The sequence below is a fragment of the Tursiops truncatus genome, chromosome 1 (assembly GCF_011762595.2).
Source record: "Tursiops truncatus isolate mTurTru1 chromosome 1, mTurTru1.mat.Y, whole genome shotgun sequence".
NCBI classification, from domain to species: Eukaryota; Metazoa; Chordata; class Mammalia; order Artiodactyla; family Delphinidae; genus Tursiops; species Tursiops truncatus.
The window spans coordinates 56,732,119-56,747,932 of NC_047034.1; the positions used below are offsets into that span (position 1 = coordinate 56,732,119).

At 37.0% G+C, this 15,814-nt stretch overlaps 1 protein-coding gene and 1 non-coding gene across 10 annotated transcripts in view; one reads left to right on the forward strand and one right to left on the reverse strand.

The window, feature by feature from the left end:
- Positions 1-3,356: 3,356 nt before the first annotated feature.
- On the forward strand, positions 3,357-3,461 carry LOC117309753 (U6 spliceosomal RNA). The gene has a single exon (XR_004524057.1). It is a non-coding gene; the product is annotated as a U6 spliceosomal RNA (small nuclear RNA).
- A 1,414-nt stretch (positions 3,462-4,875) lies between these two features.
- The window catches only part of SUCO (SUN domain containing ossification factor), a 75,942-nt gene continuing 65,003 nt past the window's right edge, over positions 4,876-15,814 (reverse strand). For 7 of the 9 annotated variants that reach the window (XM_019918341.3, XM_019918334.2, XM_019918335.3 and 4 more), the window contains 3 exons: positions 15,513-15,604; positions 8,004-8,059; positions 4,876-6,902 (listed from right to left, as the gene is read on the reverse strand). In XM_019918341.3, coding sequence (XP_019773900.1) covers positions 6,459-6,902; positions 8,004-8,059; positions 15,513-15,604 — 592 coding nt within the window. In that variant the 3' untranslated portion in view covers positions 4,876-6,458. Of the gene's footprint in view, positions 6,903-7,580; positions 7,703-8,003; positions 8,060-15,148; positions 15,240-15,512; positions 15,605-15,814 lie in introns of those variants that run through there. The other 2 variants (XR_012331562.1, XM_019918338.3) reach the window with 2 other exon arrangements.

The following is a 15,814-nucleotide window of genomic DNA, read 5'->3' on the forward strand; positions in this document are numbered from 1 at the left end:
TGGGTTCCAGTCTTTTTTGTCAATGGTAATTAAGTTGTTAGTTGTAATTTTGGTGTTTTACTGAGAGGAGGTGAGTTCACGTCCTTCTACCCCTGCCATCTTGTCTGGAATCAAGGGGCTGCTTTTAGTTTGGATGATTGTTGCCTCTTTCCACAGTGTGTGTGCTGGCTCTTATCCTCTTGATATGACGTGTGCAGGCACGGTGGCCTGTGCACACTCCTGGTATGGCGGGGGCATTGATCAGCACCCGCTCCCGGGTCTCCCAGTGGCAGCAGTGGCCCATGCAGTCCCAGGACAGTAGGGGCAGCAGATGGCACCTGCTCTTGTGTCTCTTAGCAGCAGCAATAACCTACCTACTTGCAGGACAGTAGGAACAGCAATTGGTGCCTGCTCATGGCCTGTGCGCGCTCCCCATATGGTGGTGGCAGCAATCGGCGCCCACCCACGGGTCTCACAGTGGTAGTGGCGGGCTGTGCAACTCCCCCCGCCAGGACAGCAAGTGGCACCTGCTTGCCGGTCCCTTAGCTGTGGCAGTGGCCCATGTCTGTCTCTGGAGCCCAAGATGGTGGCAGCAGCTTGCACCTGCCCCCAGAACTTGTGTAAGTGGTGCCTTGTTGCCTGAGAGCCCACAGGTAGGAAAAGAAACTCCTATGGCAGTCCTGCCCATCTTCTCAAGTGGTGTTTTGCCTCTCTGGTGGGCCCAGGTCTCTTCTGAGTGCACACTCAGTTGTCACTCTCCAACCTTTTCAGGCTGTCTGCATGCAGCTAACCCTGGTCCTATCCCTGGGTCTGACATCTGAAGCTCGAGCTTCAGCACCCAGCCCCGCCCACACCAGCATACAAGCGTCCCAGGCTGGGGAGCACAGGGCAGAGGTACTGACCATCTGTGCAGGTCCTTCCACAAACTGGTTGCTGCACTCTCCTCCGAGGCTCTATGGCTCCCCCTCCATCCAGGCTGGTCTCCCCACCATTGAGGGGATTTCCCATGGTGGGGGAACCTTTCCTCCTTCACATCTCCCTCCCTGGGGTGCAGGTCCTGTCCCAATTCCTTCTTTTTCTTTTTTCTTTTGTCCTACCCAGTTACATGGAGTTTTCTTGCCCTTTTGGAAGTCTGAGGTCTTCTGCCAGCATTCAGTAGATATTCTGTGTGAATAGTTCCACTTGTAGATGTGTTTTTGCTGTATCTCTGGGAAGAGGTAAGCTCCACATCCTACTGCCCCACCATCTTGATTCCTCTTCCATTGCTGTTGACTTCTAAGGGTGTTGAGTTGAAATGGTAAAAGGGAAGTCCATCATTCAGCCATTCTTGGAAGTCAAGGACAAAGATAGGAAGCATTGCCTTTGCCCTAATGAAGAATAAGGTTCATTTGAAAATATTTTGAAAGTGTCATTTTTTCCCCTCCCCTATAGGAAAGAGAATTTTCTTTTGAGTGAAAGAAAAGTGATTTGGGAGTGGGACAAGAAAGACCAGGGTGTAAAGGGAACTTAAGAAAGCCATCATCGTTTTATTGTTGTAGGGCATGTCTCATGACTATTGCATGGTTTTGTTTTTAAGGAAGCCTGCTTGGTTTTGTGGTTAGGCAAACCTGCTTTCTTGAGTGATCATTAACTTACAGGGGTCTCCCATACATTTTTCTTATGTTCCCTTAGTGGGATTATCTATTTAATCACCTACTTTGTCCCTTTACTCTGTTCTTATCAGTATGACCAATGGACTGTAGGATTCGGTGAAATCGAAGAATTGTTAGAGTTAGGGTGTGAGGGGGCATGAGCTAGAAAAATAGGAGGTGTTCAGAGTTGGGTGCTTGAAATTGGTATTAAGGATTATGGATATTGACAGTGATAAACACTAGGATTTAATCATGGGAGTTAAGTGGCTAATACAGGCTGGAGAATAAGATCTTAGGGGAAAGAAGGCAAAGAAGTGAGAAACTAGAAAAAATAATGTGTAGACATTGAAACCAAGGATTATGACAGAAACAGTATTAGAATGACAGTGACCCCATGAAGGAAGATGAGAGAGGGTGAGAGAAAACAGGGGTTCACTTGCAACAAGGAGAAAGAGTAGATGCTAGAGTTTGTCAATATAAGACACAAAGTGAGGCGTTTTAGGCACTGAAGATTAAGGAGACCATCTATTCTACCTCTAGGTCGAGTGGTATGAGGCAGTCAGGAAGAAAAAAAGTGACCTCCTGGAAAGGATTCAAGGAAAGTAGTTTCAGTTAGAATAAGGAGGTGAAGAGAAGGTTGAAAGAAGTTAAAGATTTAGGAAATTTTACTGATGACTGACTTTTGAGTTCCAGGGGACACAGGGGAAGTGTTTTTAGGTGTTGGTGAAGGAACATGGGTCCAGAAAGAAGGATGTGAAGAGCCATATGGGGTTTCTTGTGGTGATAAAATTAATAGGAATCAAAGGCATACGAAATTTGCCTTAATGGTTTTGAGGCATAAAACTGTGGCAAGGCCTTATAACAAGGGGTAGCAAGGTCTTTCCAGGGGCCCTGCAGAGCTCTGGAGTGACTTATTGACACCTGCAATGGAAGCACTGAGGGTGGAATGTTACTCAGAGCACATCTGGCTCAAAGCTCCCTGCTGACCCTGCTAATGGATGGTGGTTGTAGACTGAGGCTGGAGAGGACAGTCTTACACCTGCTGGTTGATGCTCAGAGACAAAGGGATGAGATCTCACTCTGAGCATCAAAACATTAATAGCTAACATTGTGTGTACTACAGGCTAGGCACATGATAGTTTTACATGTATAAGCATGACTGATCTTCAGAACAATTATCTGAAATAGGTGCTGTTACACATATTTACAGGTGAGAAATCTGATGCTTAATGAGATTATGACTGATTGTGATTTTGTCTAATGCCAAACTCAAGAGATAGAGAACAAATATGAAACTAGGCAGTATGATTTAAACACCTGCTCTTAAGTGGGATAATACACCACCTACATAGGGAACTATTCTGGGTGTAAAACTTGGTTTTTATCCCTTATAAACTTAAAAATCACAAATGCTTCTGTTTGCTCAAAAAGACTTATTTTACAAGTTTTATAACAGAAGGTATTTGTTTGGGTTTTCAATATCTTGATTTGTCAAAAAAATGGAATGCCAAGTTGGTAATCTAGGGTGTATGACCTTATAAATGCAAGTGATGAACTCTGTTGTAAACAAATATTCTAAAGATTAATTTTGAAAGTAATAGACTAAGTGGAGTATAGTGCAGTGGAGTATAATACATGTTCCAATAGGATTATTTTTAATGTCTTAATGTCATATAAATGAATACTTGTGGGTTGGGATAAAATTTATAGTGACAGTGTTGATACATCACTAGAAAAGCTCTTAATAGCCACTTTGGTAGCTCAGACACTAAAACTGGAATGATTCAGAGAAAATAAGTATGGCCCTTACACAAGGAAGACATGCAAAGTCATAAAGCAATCTGTACATTTTAAAAGAAACTAGACAATGAAACCAAATGAAACTTGACTGGCCCTTGGTAAAGGAAGAAGGAAAGGAAAAGGAAGGAAAGAGTATGCATGTGGACCTGTGGAGAAATCTGATCATGGAGTGTGTATTAGATATTAGGGAATTACTGACTCTCAGGTGTGATACTAGTATTATGGTCATGTAGGTGAATGTTCTTATTCTTAGAAAACACATGCGTAAGTATTCAGGGGTTAAGAGCATGATATCTTTTAACTTTCAAAGGGCTCACCCAAAAAATGTGTTTAATACATGTGTATGTATGTATAAAAAGAAAACTACAAATGCTAATTGTTGAACCTGGGTAACAGTGCATGGGAATTCACGTTTTCTATGGATTTGAAATTTCTCAAGTTAAAAAGTTGGGGAAAAGCATGAGGCTTTTAAGTAACTTTGTTCTATGAAATAGAGAGTTAAAACATATTTCTAAATAGACATGTTGCTTATTATACTGTGATCTTAAATTTGTTCAACCAGGTTAACAAATATAAGTTTATATCTACTTCATATTCGTGCCGACAAGTTTATATATTCACACTGGGGACACATCAAAAACTGGCAAATCAGTAAGTGGCAAAATAAGCACAGTAACTGGAGATACAGAGTTGAAAATGGTTGCTGCTGGGGAGCAAGGAACCCTTGATGGGGGAAAGGCTGGGGTGTGAGGGACGTGTAGTGGCAGAGAATAGAGAACAGCTGTCTTTCTGTGCAAACCTTACCTTATAAAACTATTTCATTCCTCAAATTATATAACTCTATTTTTAAAAATCCAATTATAAGAACTTTACTTTGTGTTCTTGCTCTTACAGATCCCTTCGTTTCTTCTTATTTCTTGCTGTTTTAATGCTTTACTTAATATTAGAAGAAATAAAATAAAGTTGACTACCAAGGAACATTGAAAGCCTATTACATATATATACACACACACACACACACACACACATACACACACACACGTATAGCTTTGCTTCTCGCCAGTCACAAATCTATTATTGGCAAGAATTTTCATGTTTTCCCCTCATGTAAGTATAATCTCAGAGAGGAAAAATAAACCCCAAATTGTAAAATGTTATGCCATGTTTATATATGGAAAAAATTAACAATTAGTAGTCTTAAAGATGGCACCTAATAAGAGAAAAGCACATAAACGTAGTCTACTAAATATTCAAAACTCTCATTTCAGTGTTTGAAATGGTGAAATTCTGACTGTATAGGGAACAAAATGTTTCTGTCAAAGTTCAATCAGTTTGTAGTTGGCTGAAATGTGACTAATTATTTAACAGGATGCTGCTGTATTTAACTTTAAAAGTGGCAAAAACAAATCTGTTCAGAGTAACAAGTTTGTAAAAGTTCTCCTTCAAAGAACAGAAGAGCCAGTAATTAATAAAGACAAGTGTTCAGATTTATTTGGAAATTCACAGTTTCTAATGGCACTACAGCTCCGTAGTTACATATTGAAAGTCTTCTTTCCACAACCCTGGATGCTGCACACAGATGGTGTAACTTCCCGCTCTACCTCTGCTCTCATCTGGACCTCTTTTCAATGGGTTTCTATACAATCAGGCCCTCTTGCTCTGAATGGCTAATTGTACAGATTGGAAAAAATTTTAAATCATCTAAAACATACTGTTAACCTAAAGCAGCAACTTAAACAAAAGAGGCTTTAAATAAGTCACATTACAACCAATACCCCTAGAAAGGTATTAGACAAGTTTAAAAACAGTTATTACTAAAAGTGCTCAATAACTTAAATCTTGCAACACAAAACGGTCAATTCTCTCCCTTTCAAAAAGAAACTTTCCACTTTCACTCATTACTGTACAAACACATACTTAAGAAATCATTTGATTCAAATACAGTCACTGCCAATTATTTTTAAAGAAAAAAGACAAAGACAAACCCATTGACATCACACATGTATATCTCTGCACATTTGTAGCCAGTACAAAGCAAACATCAAGGAATAATAATCCCTTTAGACTTGACCAATTAGACAAGGCTTGACAAACTCACTAGCTGGTTCTGTGCATATATACATAGGCAGTGATTATGAGACCTGGACTCATTTGACAAACCTTTGAATTTTCCATTTGTAAGAGAAAACAGTGATCTGAAAGTTGGGAGGATTAGTGCTTATTGTGAATGTTGAAAATGTAATGTAGCTAAAGAAAACCCTTAAAAGTGGCTAAATGTGTTTAAAAGGTGAGTTTATAAAACAATTATTTGCAAGTACTAGTTATTTTCAAGAAAAGATCCTGTCGTTTTTTTCTTCCCCTTCTCATTGAATTAGTAACCAAAGAAAACTAGTGTGAATAAGTTAAATGAAAATAACATCAAAAGCATCACCACTTACCTAAAAGAACAGATGTAAAAATTCCATCAAGTGTCTGTTTCAAGTGAGTTTGCTAAACAGAGGTCTAGTTGGCCAAGTCTTTAGGATCTTTACACTGTCTTTACTGATCTTTACTGAACTCCAGGCGCAGATCACATTAAAGCCTTGTAGTGTTTGCAGCTTCAAAAAACTAACAAAGTTATAAAAGAAATCAAATGACAGGAAAAGTTCTCCCTCCTCTTCCAGTGGCATTATAAATAGACAAAAGGCACATAAATATGGGAAGGTGCAAGAAGTAGGAACAAAGCTAAAGGAAGAGGTTTAGGCTTTCATTCCTATCCCACCCAAGGAACTGGGCTTCCGAATTACTTTTGTCCCAGTAATTAATCTGTGAAAAAAATCTTTATAAAATGTCTACCATTGTCCTTGTAGGAAGTGATCAGCCTTGTAAAACTGCAGCTCACTAACCAAGATTGACACAATCCCACCTACTTCTTAAAAAGGCAGGAATCATAATTTCTGAATACTTTTCCCAGTAATATTTTCTCCCTCCCCCAAACCCTTCAAATACCACAGACTGTTCTTCAAAGAACAACAACAAAAGTCTCCAGTATGAAAAGTTCGATTAATTTTAAATATGTCCCGAGACTGCTGTAACACCAAGTGTTCCCACGGTGATCTCTTTGTTTCCTTTGATTATGTCATGCAGGCTTGGCAATGATCCTGACTTAGTCTGTATGAGAGTTTTTATCAATTTTCCTTGGTCTTGGACTTTAGACCGCCTTCGTTTCAAAGCCCTCTTCTCAGTTTTTGTCTTTTGGGACTGTCCATTGCACAGACTTGTGCAAGCTGAAATGCCACAAAAATAAGACTCTTCTGACTGTGATGAAGTTTCTGAGCTTCCTTCAGACGGAGGACCCTTATAAGAAGAGTGATAAACTTCTCCCATATTAGAAAAATCTCTCTGGTTCGTAAAAGGCTTTCTTCCTTTTATGTCGCCATTGGCTATAGGGTGCAATGGATGTGCTGGCTTTATGGTCTCAATTTTTTCAGTTTTGTACTTGCAGCGTTTCTTCTATAACACAAGGAAAAGAAAGGGTAGGAATTAGACCTCCAATAGTTACCTAACCAAATTCAGAGAGCTGAGGTACTGGAGTAAAGTGCCCTCTCCTGGTGGAAAGTAAAAGAGTATTATAAATAGTAAGACATACTGTTATGTTCTTTACAGATACCATAATTACCTTTTCATTTTGTAAATACTACTCAGTCAAACTCTTATCTGCCACCTCTGAATTAGGGGGCGATAACTAAAATCTGAATGCCTATTATGTGCCAGACATCATTCTAGTTGCTTTCATGTGTATCTTACTTGCTAACCCTGAAAGGTGAGTATCAATATTTTGTCCCTGGTTACCAAATGAAAACACCAAGGTTCACAGGTTTAATTCCCTCCCCAAGTTACAAGGTAGTATGTGGTGAAGTTAGGATTGAATCCTAGGCTATTTCAATCCTAACTTCGCCACATACTACCTTGTAACTTGGGCCAAGTTACAAGATAGTTAAGTTCTAATGGCCAAGTCCTTTCACCTGGAGACAATTACCTCTAATCAAAATGAGGACAACTTACTTTAAGAGGCAAAATGGAAAAAGCACACACTTTGTAACCAAAAAAGCCTAAGTACAGTCTGATTTTTGCCACCTATTTAATGAGTCATTTAAAGAAGATACAAACTCTGAGTTTCAGTGTTCTCACTTCAAAAATGGGAGAGTATCGTCTTCAGGTTGATGTGAGGATTACAGGAATAGCACACACACTGAGTCATTCTTTATTATCAGTGCATGTCAGACAATCAGCCAGGGGTCAGCAAGTTTTTTCTGTAAAAGCCAGATAGTAAATATTTTAGGCTTTTCAGGTCACATACCCTCTCTTTGCATATTCTTTTTTATTTTACAACTCTTTAAAAATGGCTTCAGGCCCCTATAAAACAGGCCACAGGCCATATATAGCCTATGGGTCATAGTTTGCTGACCCCTGTAAACATTTACATCATTATCATGATTGAAAATAAACAGTAAGTTTAAGGACCACTTAAAGGTTATATTAAAACTTTCAACCTATTTCTTCATCTACACCCACATAACACACCAATATACTTAAAAGGAAACAAAACATTACCTTTTTTTCTGGAGAGAACTTGAGGGGTTCTACAATGTACAGATCATTTGGGTCTACTATAAGAAAAAAAGCAGACATAAAATGTAGATTATACTATGATTAAATACTATAAATATTATCCCTTTATGATTATTAACAGAACCAATGAATTTATATATATATATATATCATATATTTATACACTTGAAATTAGTAAGCCAAAAGCAATAAGTTAGGAGAAGGCACCATTCTTATTTTGGGCTTCACTGATCATCATCAAATAACTTAAGTTTTTAACTTACTGTGTTGGCTATCAGCTATCAGCCAACACAGTAAGGATCCTTGTTTGGGCCAGCTCTACCCTCTTATATGTAATGAGAAAAATCACATTCCAGGTAAGCTAATACCAAACCTATAGATCATCTGAATATTTTTCCAGAAGACTATACTGTGTTGCAAATATGGGTTAACTGTGCAACAAGCAGTTGTGACTGTATGAAAGCCAGTTAAAGGAACATACAAAAAGAGATCTAAGAAGTTTTTTCTAATTGTTTATTACTATGATTTACTGCGATCAAAACTATGATTTATTGTGATCAAAACTATGAACTCCAAAATCTTAAAATAGCTTGAATATGCAGTATCAGCGATCAAGCAATAATGAATGAACACTCTGGCATGGTGAGTAAATTAGAAATACTGGCCTTAGGTTGCTGAAATTTCATTACTTTAAGCACATTCACGACAGCTCTATGCCACCCCCATCCTGACAAGATAAATACGCATATAAAAGAGGCACTCTGAGACTTCAGTCCTATTCAACCCACTAAAAGTAGATGATTTATAGTCTGATGTAGGCAGAAGTTTATAAGTAGCAAACTCATTATAAAAGTTCATGTACCAGAAATCTACTAATAACATGATTCAATGAATTATAATTTTTTACATTGTCTTAGAAATTTGTTGAGAAAGTCATCAAATATATAAAAGTATCCAAAGATTCCTTTAAATAGTCATTTCTATCAGATTACTAATCTCATTCAAATTGCTTTTTTAAAAAACATGACGTGTACTTCTAGGAATGGTTGTTAATGGTTTTCAGATCAACCTCAAGCAATTAAATGAATTTTAAAAAAAAATCACTAACAGCACTGAAGGGCTGTCCAGACTAAGTAAGTAATTCCAGGCCACAATTGAAGGAAAAAGTAGGAACCCAGACAGTCAAGTGGAACACAGAAGTCATTTCTGTCCTGAGAGCTTGCTGCCACTGCCCAGCATCACATATTACTAGCCTGGGAAAGGTCAAAATTCAAAGCACTATTTTAACTGAATGCATATTGCTTTCACACGTCGTGAAGTTGAAAAATTAAGTCAAACCATCATAAGTTGGGGACCACCTGTACATTATACTCCCCTTTCAACAAAAAATTATAAGGCATTTAAAACGGGGCAAACACAGTTTGAAAAGACTAAACGTGCATTAGAACCAGAGTTAGATATGGAAGGAATGCTTAAATTATTAGACCAGGAATTTTTAAAAACCGTGATTAATCTAAGGATTTAAGTGGAAAAAAGTAGACAACATCCAAGAACAGATAGATAATGTAAGCAGAAACATTCTAAAAAGGAATTAAAAAGAAATGCTAGAGATCAAACACAGTAACAGAAATGAAGAATGCCTCTGATGGGTTCATTAGTAGACTGAACACAGCTGAGCAAAGAATAACTGAGGCTGAGGATATGATAATAGAAATTTCCAAAACTAAAAAGTAAAGAGAAAAACGAATTTTAAAAAATGAACAGAATACCCAAAAACCGCGGGACAACTACAAAAGGTGTAACATATGAGTAATGAGAATACAGAAAGACAAGAGTAGGAGAATGGAACAGAAGGAATATTGTAAGTAATAATGACAGAATTTCCCCAAATTAATGTCTGACAGTAACCACAGATCCAGGAAACTCAGAATACCAAGAAAGACAAATGCCAAAATTACTATACCCAGGCATTTCATATACAAATTTCAAAAATATCAAAGATGCAAGCTAAAATTGACGAATTGTTGCCAATAGACCTGCTTTTGCAAGAAATGTTAAAAGTAGTTCTTCAGAAAGGAAAATAATACAGGTCAGAAACTCCGATCTGCATAAAAAAAGGAAGAGTATCAGAGAACGAGTAAGTGAAGGTAAGATAAAAACTTTTCTTAATCCATAACATAACAACTTGTTCAAAACAATAATAGCAACAATGTATTTGGGTATGCTTATGTAACTATACATGCTTATATAGAAGTAAAAAGAATGACAAATTATATAAGGGATTAAAGGGAGGAATTAGGAATATTTTGTTATTATAAAATATTCATACTACCTGCAAAGTAGTATAGTGTGATTTGAAAGGGGACTTGTGGGACTTTCCTGGTGGCGCAGTGGTTAAGAATCCACCTGCCAATGCAGGGGACATGGGTTCGAACCCTGGTCTGGAAAGATCCCACCTGCCATGGAGCAACTGAGCCCAAGCGCCATATCTACTGAGCCTGCGTGCTGCAACTACTGAGCCCGCGTGCTGCAACTACTGAAGCCCGCGTGCCTAGAGCCGGTGCTCTGCAACAAGAGAAGCCACCGCAATGAGAAGCCCGCGCACTGCAATGAAGAGCAGCCCCCGCTTGCTGCAACTAGACAAAGCCTGTGCACAGCCACAAAAGATCCCACGTGCCACAACTAAGACCCAATGCAGCCATAAATAAATAAATATTTTTTTAAAAAGACTCCATGTAAAATAGGTTGTCAAGAGTGAAATAGATATCTACATGAAATAAGATATCTGCAACATTTAACCAACTAACAATTAGAATCCAAATCTTAAAAATAACTATAAACCAGTATGAAAGAGAGAAACAACCCAGTAAAAGAACAGGCAAAAACCTTTAATGCCCAGGAAAGTCAAATGAATAAACGGCATAAGTAAAAATGCTCAGCCCCACTAGTAATCAGGTAATGCAAATTACAATTGCAATGAGGTTAAACACTTTAAAATTTGACAATTCTAAGTGCGTGCTGGTAAAAACATAGAGTAATGGGAATTCTCATGGTACTGGTGGAAGGATAAACTGATATGACCACTTTGGAAAAGTTTGCCATTATCTTATAACTTGTAGATAAGCATACCCTACAATCCAGCAATTTTACATCTAGGTAATATTCTTAGAGAAACTCATGCAACTATGTGCTGGTATACAAACAAAGGGAATGTTTACAGCAGCATTATCTGTAATAGCCCCAAACTGTAAACAACACAGTACAATGGATAACTACATTGTGATTTAGTCAGTTACTGAAATACTATACAATATTGAAAATGAAGTATAATCATGTATATGAACCTCACAAATAGAATGCTGAAAGAAAGGGAAAAAAGTATATATGGTATGATTCCATTTATCAAAAGCTCAAAACCAGGTAAAAATCAAATTATATTGTTGAGGAATCCAAACATTGATGGTAAAACTATTAAGAAAATGAAGAATATGACTATTTCAAAAGTCAAGGTAGCTATCTCTACAGGAGCAATGCCAAAAGTGCTGGCCTTGTTCTATTTCTTGATCTGGGTGTTAGTTACACAGGTGTTCACTTTATAATTACTTTGCATGTTGTACATTTCAGTTTTGTGCACTTTTTTGTATTTCACTTATAATAAAAATGTCTTACAAAAATCAAAACAATTTTGGTCCACCTGGCTGGTCAACAGAAGTGAGAGACGTAAATCAAAGTATAAACTACAAAACACTGATGAAAGAAATTAAAGAAGGTACAAAAAAATGGAAAGACATCTCACATTCATGACTGGAGAACTTCATATTGTCAAGACGTCCATACTACCAAAACGATCTATAGATTAAGCATAATCCCTATCAAAATCCTAATAGCATTCTTTTGCTGAAATGCATCCTAAAATTCATATCAAATCCCAAGTGATCTTAAATAGGCAAAACAATTTTTAAAAAATAAAAACAGAGGACTCACACTGCCTGATTTCAAAACACATCACAAAGTTACAGTAATCAAAACAGTGTGGTACTGGTATAAAGAGACATACAGACCAATGGAATAAAAAAAAAAAGAGCCCAGGAATAAATCCTCTCACAAATGGTAAAATAATCTTCAACAAGGGTGGCAAGACCACTCAATGGGGAATGAACGGTCTCTTCAACAAATAGTGCTGGGAAAACTGGATATCTATATGCAAAAGAATGAAGTTGAACCCTTATCTTACATCATATACAAAAATTAACTGAAAATGGATTAAGAACCTAAACATAAAACCTAAAACTATAAAATTCCTAGAAGAAAACACAGAAGGAAAACTTCATGACATTGGCCTTGGTAATGATTTCTTGGATGTGACATTTAAAGTATAAGCAACAAAAGCAAAAATAGACAAATGGGACTATATCAAACTTAAAAAAATTTTGTCCATCAAAGGACACAATCAACAGAGTGAAAACGCAACCTACAAAATGGGAGAATATAGCTGCAAATCATATATCTGATAAGGGATTGATATCCAGAATATATAGAACTCTTACAATTAAACAAAAAATAACCTGATTTAAAAATGAGCAAAGGACTTGAATAGACATTTCTTCATAGATGATTTATAAATGGCCAACAAGCACATGAAAAGATGCTCAACATCACTAATCATCAGAGAAACACAAATCAACAGCAAAATGAGATATCACCTCACATACATTAGGATGGCTACTATCAAAATAGAAAACAAGTACTGGTGAGGATGTGGAGAAATCTGGAACCATTGTGCACTGTTGGTGGAACTGTAAAATGGTGCAACCACTATGACAAACACTGTAAAGTTTCTTCAAAAAAGAGAACTACCATATGATCCAGCAATCCCATTTGAGTACATAGTTGACCCTTGAACAACGTGGATTTGAACTGCATGAGTCAACTTAAACGTGGATTTTTTTCAACAGTAAATACTACAGTACTACACAATATGTGGTTGGCTGAATCTGCGGATCCAGAACCTTAGATACGGAGGAACCATGGATATGGAGGGTCAACTATAAATTATACATGGATTTTCAACTGCGCAGAGACTCAGTGCCCCTAACTCCAGCACTGTTCAAGGGTCAACTATATATCCAGAAGAACTGGAAGCAAGGTCTTAAAGATTTATTTGCACACTCATGTTCACAGCAGTATTATTTCACAATAGCCAAGAGGTAGAAGCAACCCAAATGCCCATCAACAGATGAATAAACAAAACGTGATTATATCTGTACAACAGAATATTATTCAGTCTTAAAAAAGAAGAAAATCCTGTCACATGCTACAACATGGATGAAACTTGAGGACACTAAGCTAAATGAAATAAGCCAGTCAGAGAAAGACAACTCATATAAGAGGAATCATATTATTTATCAAAATATTCAAATTCACAGAAACAGAAAAAACAACGAAGGTTACCAGGGGCTGGGAGGAGAGGAAAAAAGGGATTGGTTTAATGGATATAGAGTTTCAGATTTACAAAATGGAAAAGTTCTGGAGATCTGTTTCACATCATTGTGAATATACTTAACATTACTGAACTATACACTTAAAAAGTAAATTTTTAAGAGCAAATTAAATTTCAAGATGGTAAATTTTACATGTCTTTTACTACAGTAAGAAAACAAAATAAGACATGGACCCTTCTCACTGAGCTTAGAATTAAAAATAAGGCCAGTACAGGATGGCTAAAATCAAAGTAGACTATAATAAATACCTTAAGAAGAGATTTAATTCAAACAGGAGAAGAAATAAATGAATTAACAAACAGTGGAATCAGAATTAAAGCCACCTTCCTGCCTACTGTACTCAACTTTTTTAACTGTAAAGATGAACCAAGATGACACAGTTGTTTAAAACAGAAGTAATTCTATTCTCAGGTACAAAAGGCTATTCTATCTGGCTTTAAAGAGTGACATAGAGAAAAGAAATAGTAAAATAGGATTTCAACTAATTTGAAATGAGACTAGAAATGCTGAGAAGGAAAAACATCTCAACATATTTCCTAATCACATGAACACAGCTCAAATAAGTAATGCACATACACCCACCACAACGGCTAAAAGACCAACAATACTAAATGTTAATAGGGATATGGAACAAATGGAACTCTCAAAAAGAGCTGATGGGAGGGCAAATTCATACCACACTCTGCAAAACTGTGTGGCAGTATTTACTAAGGTGGCATATACACAATCTTATGATCCAGCAATCCCATTTCTAGGTATATATCCAACAGATGTGTGTTCATGTGTTCGCCAAAAGATATGTAATAGCCTCAAACTGAAATAATCCAATGTAAATGAATAATGTTATGTTTGTATAATGGGATACTATATAGGAATAAGAGTAAACAAACTACAACTATACTCAATGACATGGTGAATCTCACAATATCAAAATATGTAGTGGCTATACTGAGAGGGGATGGGCAGTGTAGAGCACAAGGAAGTTTCTGGGGTGCTAGATAATGTTCTGCTTCTTAATCGGGGTGTTGGTCACACAGGTATGTTCAGTTTGTGAAAATCCACCAAGCTTCACATACGGTAAGTACACTTTCCTGTACAAGTTACACTTCATTTAAAAAACTCAGTTATAAAAAGACACATCAGCCAAAAGAAGAAAAAGAGAAAGAAAAAGGCAGGAACTAGGATGAAATTTACTAGTCGTAAGTAAACACACATGTAATGGATTAAGTCTGTAAAGTTTTGTGATAACAGTAAACCAGAGAATCTCAGGAATGATTGCTTAAATGATTGAATCAATTGAAACATGCTGCTCAGTTACTAAATCCTAAAGAAAGAGAATCCAATGATTAAGAAAGCACTAGTTGAAATATATCATTAATTTGGTTATTTTAATATTGCTATAAAGATAAGTCTCTCAATAAGAACTAATTACAGTACTAATTATAAAAAGTACTAATACAGGAGAACAACCACTCAGTACACACCCATTCATTTAAATTTAAGTATTCATTAAGTGTTAGACAATGGAATACTATTATAGACCCTGGGCTGTGAAAAAGAGAAAGACCTGATTTATTTTTCGGAAAGTGCCTCACAGACCTAAACTAGAGACAAAAGGGGTCCTACCTGTACAGGAAGAGAAGGCAGATAAGCACAGGATACTATGGGAGCACATTCAGGTTTTCCATATCTGCTGAACTTTCTCAAACACCCCTTTCTAAAAAGAAATACTTCTAAACAGGAGCATGTGCAAATAAGGCTACCAATGGCTAATTTCACTAAGCCCCCCACCCCACCCTCTGGGCTTTTAGGAACAAAGATAGATTTAAAGTGTGGAAATGGTAAAGTGGCTTTGACACCGCACAAACAAAGGCTACTTATACCTACTGTTCTGTTGCAGATGGTCTCGAACACAACATTGACATGCTTCTGCTAGAAGGAGGCTAGATTCACATTTCTATACACATAGTACATATCCACAAAAATCTACCTTCTTTCCCAGTTAATTGTAGAGACTTGGATCTGATAAGTGGGAATGAAGTTCTCCTTTTCAAACTCATATCATCATAGGAAGAGAAACACCTAACATTAAGAAAAAACAACATTGGGCACAATGAGTAAAATACATGTAGTTTACTCTGTAGTTGGGGCTAGACAGACGCTAGAGAACTGTACATACCACATAGGACTAACCTCTAAAGTAACACTCCAGTTATTGATAACACATGTAAAAAAAATTTAAGGATCATTCTCTAAAAGGTGTTGTATTAGAATACCTATTCTCCTCCTCCC